Source organism: Jaculus jaculus, chromosome 1 (assembly GCF_020740685.1).
Source record: "Jaculus jaculus isolate mJacJac1 chromosome 1, mJacJac1.mat.Y.cur, whole genome shotgun sequence".
Lineage (NCBI taxonomy): Eukaryota > Metazoa > Chordata > Mammalia > Rodentia > Dipodidae > Jaculus > Jaculus jaculus.
In genome coordinates, this window is record NC_059102.1 from 318,988,996 (window position 1) to 318,997,930 (window position 8,935).

The window sequence follows — 8,935 nt, forward strand, 5'->3', positions numbered from 1 at the left end:
ACAATAACCTAAATGTTTGGAAGGAATATTAGAAAAGACTTCTAAAATTGTGGCGGATGCTATTAAAGTGTGTGCAACAAACAAAATATACTGAATGCCAAAATTCGCTATAATTGCTAATGACAGATTATGTGAAGTCAGCAAGGGATGTGTCAGGCCTCCTCTGCCTGCTCGTCTTTTCACACATAACGTGCAATTGAGGGTGTCAGAGCCTCTTCAGGTATAATACGCAATCAATGTTTCAGGGGATTCACAAAACCACCAAGTTGATCTAAGGGAGACATGAGAAAATAAAGCAAGATGATTCCTTTTTTCTTTGGCCAAGAAAGTGAAGAATTCTTACCTTCCTGTACACCAGCATGTTGGGCGATTCGTCGGCCACCCCGTTGCTTGTCTGTCCGTAATTATTCCCCTGGGCCATGTCGTCCCAAACTTGGTTCAGTCTCAGATACAAGGATCACCAGTGTGTCCTGTCAACGGGTGAGAGAGGCTTCGGTGAGGCCGCAGAGCGAGCGCTCAAGCCGCAGACTCCGCCAATTTCATCTTCGCATGTTTGCAGCACCCACTGCACAACACGGGGGGAGCCTGTTTACAAGATGGGGGGTTGGGGGACTGCAGGAAATGACACAGGACGTGCATTTGGGGGAACAGAAAAGAAAAAAAAAAAGTCTGACACCTGTACTATATCCCCAGGGAATGGTTAAGAGATGACAATCTTTGGGTCAGAAACAGTCATCTGGCTGTGTTTGTTAAAGACTTCGTGTTCAGGATGCTCTTTCTAAAAAAAAAAAAAGTGTCAGACGCTGGCTTAAAACCCCCCCGCGGTGAGCACTATCCTGGGACCCAAGGCTCTGGTCCCCAGCACTTGCCTCTCCACTTGCTGCCTCTCTCCTCTCGGAGCCGGGCGGAAGGGCTACACCCAGCGCAGCCCACTTTCTCCCAGGTCAGTCCGCTAGTTTCCCACCGGAGGAGCGTCAGAGGCCCGGTCCCCAGGGTCCTTCTCCGGGCACATGTTTCCTCTCCATCCTCCCTCCCCACCCCCCCGGGGTCCTCGGGCAGCCGCTTCGCCACTTTCACCCGCCTCTCCTGCTTAGCCACCGGCTCCGCGGCTCTCGCCTCACTCCGCTTGGGTTCCAGAGAGACCTATTCCTGCCTCTTCTTTGCAAGAAGGCATCCGGAATTGGTCCGGGGCAACCCGAAACCGGTGGGCGGTCAGGCATTGGACAAATTACCTGGATCACCATGGAGAACCACCTAAACGCACAAGCCTCCAGCCATGGGTCCAAGCAGGAGCCTTCTCCCCCTCTCCTCCTCGGGGGGGAGCTCAGGTGGCTCGGGCGGGCCCCGGCGGCGGCAGTAGCGGTAGCAAATGGCAGGCAAGCCCTGCCCCGCGCCGCGATGCCCTGGCCGGCTCCGGGTACCAGTTTCAGCCCCGCGGAGCGCGGCGTGCGCGGCGCCCCAGCCCAGCCGGGCGCACAGCAACTGGCGCTGGCGCAGGGCGAGGGCTCGGGAGTCGGGAGGGGCGCGGAGGTGGGGGGGGTGGCGGGGGTCCGGAAGACTCGGGGTGGCGCCGCCTCCTCTCCTCCCGCCTCTTCCACTCACCTCCTCGGCCAAGGTCACGGCCCCGCGGCGGCTCCCCTCCCGGGCGGGCTGAGAGCGCGCGCTGTCAGCTGGCGGCGAGCGGAGCCCACGAGCAGGGCAGCTGCATCCCACTCGCCGGGTGCGGATGCCGCGCCGCCTCCGGGCGACCGAGCGGACCGACCGACCGCCACCCCGGCCGCCGCCCGCCCGTGCACAGGCGGCTCCGGCAGCCGCCGCTCGCGCCCGCTCCCCGGGGCCGCCTCGCTGGCTCGCCCGCTCGTCCGCGGCTCCTCCCGTGCACTGGGACCCGCCGCCGAGCGCGCGCGGGAGCCGAGACGCCCGGCCCCGTGCGCGCGCGACTCGGGAGGAGGGAGGAGGCGACGGTCACGTGGGGCAGGGACGGCCGAAGGTGCGGGCTGAGGATGGGCACGGCTCGTCCTCTGCCACACCCCGGGGTCTCCCGACCCTGCGAGCCCCCTGGGTGAGCGCAGGCCCGGCAGCACCCCACCCCACCCCCTCGGCGAGGCCAGCCCCACGCTCCCGCACTCCCCGCCCGCGTCGCCGTAGGCCTGGAGATTCCAGCGCAACGTGTAAGCCAGAGAGGGAGGAAGGGCTTGGCGGTCGGTGGGTGGGTGGGTGGGTGGGTGGATAGATGGATGGATGGAAGGATGGATGCATCAGCCCCCACACACACCAGCAGCTGTCAGGTTGCATCACGTGCCTGGAGACCCTGCTGACGGAAGGGAAGCAAATGATTATCATTACGCTTAAATAACAGCACCCAGACGCCCGCCAGGAACACCTCAGTACTGAGAGCCAGGGCCAGGACCACCGAATCACTCATTCAGCAGCCCCTCCCCTCGTCCGCCACCCCCCTCCCGGTTTTCAGGGCTTCCTCCTAAGTTGGAGAAAGGAGAACAAATTTGGAGGCTGCAACTCAAGGTGAACAACAACAACAAAAAAAATCTCTCCACCTGTGACATCCATCCATTGGAACTTGGCTAATGTCTGGCTGCTTTAGACCAGGACTTGGCTCCCCGTTGTCCCTGTCCTGTACCCTGCCAAGGCTCACCCATGGTCTGGGGTTGCTGATGTCCCGGAACTACCTTTCAGGTTCCTGCTACAAAGACTGTAAGGACTGGAATAAAGAAACACATATATCCTGCTCTTCGTGAAAATGTACATCGTTGTAGAAACCTCAGGGCCACAGATAGGTATTTCATCTGCTGATACGGGTGTGGGGGAGGGGACGAGAAGGGAAGTGGGCCAGGGCTGGCTGGCTGGCTGCTTGGTGTATGTGGATGACTGAACCTAAAGTCTGTACCACAGAGTTATTGCCTCCCCCTCCCCTGTTTAAAAAAAAAAAATTGGTCTTGGGCTGGAGGAATGGCTTAGCGATTAAGGCGCTTACCTGCAAAGCCAAAGGACCCAAGTTTGATTCCCCAGGACCCACGTTAGCCAGATGCACAAGGGGGTACATGTGTCTGGAGTTCATTTGCAGTGGCTGGGGGCCATGGCACCATGCCCAGTCTCTCTCCCTCCCTCCCTCCCTCCCCCCCTTCTCTCTCTCTTTTCCTCTTTCTCTGTCAAATATATGTGTATGTATGTATATATGTATGTATACACACACACACATACACACACAATTGGCCTTAAACTCACTTTGTGGCCCAGGCAGGCCTTGAACTCATGGTCTTTCTACCTTAGCCGCCCTCAGGAGCTGGAATTTCAGGCCTACACCAACAGGCTTGGCTAGCCAGTGCCTTTCTTAATCCCTCTGTCAAAACAGGGTAGGATTTAGCAGAGTTCAGAGGTCAGGACTGCTATGGGAACTAATCATTTCCCTGTCCCTGCCTATGCCCTGTCAGATGTCACTCAAAGGTACAAGTATTGATCTACCTCTGCCCCTGTTCTAAATACTACAAGACAAAGTCATTTCCCCCGTCACTCTGTCCACAGCTTAGTTTAGCCCATTTGTCACTGTTCCCCAATTTATAAATCTTTTCATTATCAGGCAAATTTTCCTTCATTCCTGGCTTGCACAGGCATTGTAGGTCTTGCTGATACCTGCTGCTTCCCTTTCAGCCCTCACCTCCCTCCCCTTTGCTGCATCTGCTCTGACCAAATTGGTGTGGTTGGGATTCCTAACTGTGGGAAGAGTGAGCGGGCAAGCGCAGTCTTCTGAGCAGCTTCCTCCTGAAAGGCAGCTGAGTGCCTGAGGGTTGTGCGGGGTGTCTCCTGCTGCCAGGAGTAAAGAGGATGGTGCAGACAGCCTTGTGTTCGGTCCCATCTTCTGCTGCTGTTGTTAAGCCTCACGAGACAACTCAGAATTTGTGCCACTGTACAATGGGGAAAATACTATATTCATCACCTTAACATTCCCAGGACTCATATTCTTCAAATTTAGACTCAGGGATCCAGCCGAGAACTCCCCAAGCCCGTCTGGATCTTAGAATATAAGATTTTAGTTTGTTCTTTTTTCTACTTTCCTCTGTGGTGGAGATCTTTATGCTATAATTATACTTTTTTTTAAAAAAAAAAAAGGATATTATGGGGATGGGGTGGCAGTTACTCTCTCCTCATTGCTGAGACAAAGCATCTGGCTAAAGGCAGCTTATGGGAGGAAAGGGTTTGTTTGACGTAGTCTCAAGGGAAAGTTTCACAGTGGCATTGCAGACCAGAGACAGGCTCTTGTGTAGTCACACATCCGGGTGGAGGTAGTCTGAATAATGGGCTTGGCGCTGCCTCAAGGCCCAAATCCCAATGATACACCTCCTCCAGCGTGACTCCACCGCCCAAAAGGTCCATCAGCTGGGTTTGAATATGAGGCTGAATTACAAACACCTAGGGCTATGAAGGACCTCTTATATTCAAACTTCCATAGACGTTCTGTTTCACGGTCATACAAACATGACAGGACTCACAGCCACCATCCAAAGTCACTTTACTACTCTCTCTGTGAACCATGTATTTTATAATATTTTGTTGGACAAATTAAATCATAAAATGCAACAATATATCCAGTTTACATGCCAGACAGAACCTCTGAATAACAAGCAAAAGACCTATAGCCCCACCGAGATAATGTAATTCCAGCTCAAACAATGATGGTTAAAACCATATTTATATTTTTGAAATGTCAGAAATACTATTTTTAAATTTTTTCAGGAATGGACTGGAGAGATGGCTTAGCAGTTAAGGCACTTGCCCAAGAAGTCTAATGACCCATGTTCAACTCCCCAGAGCCCACCTAAGCCAGACACACAAGGTGATGCCTGTGCAAGGTTGCAGCTGCTCACAAGGTGGAGCTGGAGTTCTGGTGCAGTGACTGGAGGCCCTAGCATGCCAGTTCTCATTCATTCTCTCTCCCTTTCTCTTGCTGTCACTCATGCTTTTGCTTTCATTAAAAAAAAAAAAAAAAAAAAGGCCAGGGCTGGAGAGATGGCTTAGCAGTTAAAGCATCTTTCTGCAAAGCCAAAGGATCCTGGTTCTACTCTCCAGGACCCACATAAGCCAGATGCACAAGGGGGCGCATGCATCTGGAGTTCATTTACAGTGGCTGGAGGCCCTGGTACACCCATTCTCTCTCTTTCCCTCTTTCTCTTTCGTGTGTGTGTGTGTGTGTGTGTGTGTGTGTGTGTGTGTGTATGTTTTTTTAAGTCAATCTGTTGGGCTTGCCTCAAAAAAAAAATTGTCAGGATTACAGAATTTACTTTTTACCACCTTCTGTCACTCAACATGTACTTATTTGCTTATTGTTCAGGAAACTTCACTTTTTGTATGTATTTGTATGCATATAGGTGCAGGTCTGTGCGTGCAGGTGTGCATTCGTGTGTGTGGAGGCCAGAGATTGACATCGTGGGTCTTCCACCATCCTCCATCCCATTTCCAGGCTTGCTGATTCAGGTCATCTAGCTAGCGAATTTGCCCCGAGGATCCCTGTTCCCACCTCCCGGCGCCAGGAGTACAGTCGAGACAGCGCATTTACTCAGCATGCATGTGGGTCGTGGGGATCTGAACTCGGCTTCTCCCAGTGGCATGGCAAGTGCTTTAGTAACTGAGCCATTGCCATAGCCCTGCTTTCTTTTCTTTTTTTTAATGAAGACTATAAAGAAATACAAATCTCCATTTTTTTTCTGTGCCTCTTTCTGACTCTCCCTCAAATAAATATATATATATTTTTTAAGGCGGGGATGGGGGACTGGAGAAATGGCTCAGTGGCAAAAAGTGCTTGCATGCAAAGCTGGAAAGCCTGAGTTTGATTCCCCAGTGCCCACGTGAAGCCAGATGTACAAAGTGACACATGTATCTGGGGTTCTTTTGCAGTGGCAGGAAGCCCTTGCACACCCCTACTCACTCTTTCTGTCTCCCTCTGTTACTGTCTCTCCCTCAAACAACCAAAAAAAGAAAAAAATATTTTAAGGGGCTGGAGAGATGGCTTAGCAGTTAAGGTGTTTGCCTGCAAAGCCAAAAGATCCAGGTTCAATTCCCCAGGACCCATGTAAGCCAGATGCACAAGGGGGCACATGCGTCTTGAGTTCATTTGCAGTGGCTGGAAGCCCTGGCGTGCCCATTCTCATTCTCTCTCTTTCTCTCTCTCTCTCCTCTCTCCCTCTCTCTCTCCCTCTCTCTCTCTCTCTCTCTCTCTCTCTCTCTCTCTCTCCCTCCCTCCCTCCTCCTCCTCCTCCCTCCCTCCTTCCCTCCCCCCTCTTTTCCAGTTAAATAAATAAATAAAAATATTTTTTGAAAATCATTTAAAAATATTTTTTAAAGTCTCTAGGGTTTGAGAGGTGGCTCAGTTGTCAAGGCGCTTTCCTATAAAGCCTAATGACCTGGTTTCTATTCCCCAGAACCCATGTAAAGGCAGATGCACAAAGTGGCCCATGCATCTGTGCAGGAGCCTGCCAGCTGAAAGGGTTCGAGCCTGATGGGGAGTGAGGATTAAGGAAAGACAGAAGAAAGAGTGAAAGCATGGACCCCAGTCCAGGGCTGAAGCAAGGCCTCAAGCCAGGACTGAAGACATGGTTTATTTCACAGCATTCCTTTTTATAGCTTTTTACAAACAGTTTTTCTATGGACAAAGATTTTATGAGCTTTACAAGTTCCTATCAAAAAACCTTCCCGTTACAGAGTTTTTGCATTTCAATCATTTCTCAGTACAAAGGACCAGTACAAAGGACCAGCCAAATGGCTGAAGATACCTAATCTTGCTTATAGGTAGGCTGTTATGGTTATGCTAATGTCTTGCTGCCAGACTGCTTCCCCACACTGAAGATACACAATCTTACTTGCAGGAAGGCTGCTATAGTTTTGCTAATGTCCTGCGGCCAGAAGCCCAGGGCTATGGATACAAGTCCAGCCAAAATGGCTCCCGACACATCTGGAATTCTTTTCCAGCAGCTAGAAGCCCTAGTGCACCCATATTCATTCACATACACCCCCGTCATATCTTCTCTCTCTCTCTCTCCCTGTAAATAACTTAAAAAAAAAAAAGAAGTCCCTAATCTAGTTTAATAGATAAGATCCCTCCCCTTTTCCACAACTCAAATCCAGTCCATTCAACAGGTCCTGTTGTCGCTACCTAAGAAAGATGTCCACCAGCTGGTCATTTCATGTCTCCTCTGCCACCAGCCTGCTCTTAGCCAAGACTCAACATGTCCTGAGTGAAGGCAGCAGCCTTCTCGACTGACCTCTCTCCTCTCAGCCCTTCTGGTCTGTCTGCTACCCAAAGCATGCAGAGGGATCATCTCAAAAGTAAGTCGTGTCATTTCTCTACCTCACATCCCCCTAGAGACCCCTGCGTCACTCCAGGTGCCAGGCCTGGTTCAGATGCCGGCAAGGCTGTGTAGGGCTACACTGTTGCCACTTCTGATCTCACTGTGGTACTGTGGCCACTTACTCTGGGCCAGCAGCACCCCTGGATTCTGCATGGGTTCCAGGCATGCTGTCACCTCAGGACATATACCGGCTGTGTACCTCCTTCCTCAAATGTCCCCGCCTCAGATACGGTCACCTTTCCTTCTAGTCTTCATTCAAAGGGTGTCCTCTTCATCAGTCTTACATAAAACGATGCACCCTCCCCACACTCCCCTTCTTCCTTCACTGACTTTTATTTTTAATTCAGAGTCCCCTCACACCTTGAAACATAACTGTGCATCTTACTTGGCCATGTTGTCCATATCCTTCTAGAAGAACTCAAGTTGCATGATATCAACAGTGTTTCCTCCCCTTTCCTCTGCTGTATCCTCACAAGGAGACCAGGATCCCCAGATGCAGAGTGGACATTCTGTAATCACCTGGATGCTTATTGACTGAGCAGACTGCAGGACGCCAGTCACCAGCCGCCAAGAGAAGGACACGAGCCGCTTTCCCACACACTCTCTCTGCACCCTGAAGAGAGAGAACAGTTCCTCTTCCCCCCCACACCCCCTCTTCACAAAGCTACTTTGAAAATTAATTAAATGGTAACGGGAAGAAAGCCCTTTGATTTTCTAAGAGAAAGCTCATCATTAATCTGAGGTTTTTTTCCTGTGTGAAAGAATGGTAAGTGAGAAGGGGTGAGCCGAAAGATGCAGGCGCTGTCAGAGGAGCGCACCTCTCACGATTCTCCGTTGGCCTTTTCAGGATAATTGATTTACAAGTGATAGAAGGGAGTGAAGAAAGAAACTTTGGACTTCTTAGCCCAAACGACGGATCTTCAAGAATAGCTTCTTTGTAATCAGTGCTCTATTATTTACAGCACAGTGTGCTCATTATTGAATTATTCTCCCACTTCTATAATAGCTGTGTCCACTTTGTGGCCATTTCCCTGATAATTATCCATACTAATGTCAGAGTGCTGGCAAAGACAAAAGAGAAATGAGAACAAATACATTATCTTTGGCAAAATATATTCCTCTCTTTACTGGTAGGATGTTTAAATTCTGACTTAAACCAATTCCAAAATTACCAGTTTTAAAATGTTGTACTTTTCGCTTAACTGGCAAATTAATTGAGCACATTTTATGAATGAGACTCTGAACGATATTTGGGATTGAATTCCAAAAGAGTTGACAGCCCCTGCTTGCCTTTGACTCAATGGAACAGTAGAGAAGACTTCAAAAGGCCTCATCTTAACTCCATTGCTTAAAACTGAGGGAACACAGAGCAAATGGTTTGACCCTCCTTTGCCTTGGTTTCTTCTTTTTTTGGGGGGGTGGTTTGAAGTAGGGTCTCACTCTAGCTCAGGCTGACCTGGAATTCACTATGTAGTCTCAGGGTGGCCTCAAACTCACAGCGATCCTCCTACCTCTGCCTCCCGAATGCTGGGATTAAAGGCGTGCACCACCACACCCGGCTGTGCCTCGGTTTCTTA

The 8,935-nt window shown here is 50.6% G+C and overlaps 1 protein-coding gene and 1 long non-coding RNA gene across 9 annotated transcripts in view; one reads left to right on the top strand and one right to left on the bottom strand.

The window, feature by feature from the left end:
* The window catches only part of Rgs7 (regulator of G protein signaling 7), a 462,943-nt gene extending 461,230 nt beyond the window's left edge, over positions 1 to 1,713 (bottom strand). For 3 of the 5 annotated variants that reach the window (XM_045153201.1, XM_004653278.2, XM_045153176.1), the window contains exons 1-2: positions 1,233 to 1,363; positions 344 to 470 (exon numbers count right to left, since the gene is read on the bottom strand). In XM_045153201.1, coding sequence (XP_045009136.1) covers positions 344 to 421 — 78 coding nt within the window. In that variant the 5' untranslated portion in view covers positions 422 to 470; positions 1,233 to 1,363. Of the gene's footprint in view, positions 1 to 343; positions 471 to 676; positions 761 to 1,232; positions 1,364 to 1,602 lie in introns of those variants that run through there. The other 2 variants (XM_045153182.1, XM_045153187.1) reach the window with 2 other exon arrangements.
* A 277-nt stretch (positions 1,714 to 1,990) lies between these two features.
* Positions 1,991 to 8,471, top strand: LOC123461652. Of its 4 annotated transcripts, XR_006637774.1 has the most exons (5): positions 1,991 to 2,171; positions 2,695 to 2,795; positions 4,750 to 4,883; positions 7,147 to 7,335; positions 7,835 to 8,471. It is a non-coding gene; the product is annotated as an uncharacterized LOC123461652 (long non-coding RNA). The 4 variants fall into 4 exon arrangements; XR_006637773.1 differs by lacking the exon at positions 4,750 to 4,883 and having other exon boundaries at positions 1,996 to 2,171; XR_006637772.1 differs by lacking the exons at positions 2,695 to 2,795; positions 4,750 to 4,883 and having other exon boundaries at positions 2,009 to 2,171.
* Positions 8,472 to 8,935: the final 464 nt, after the last annotated feature.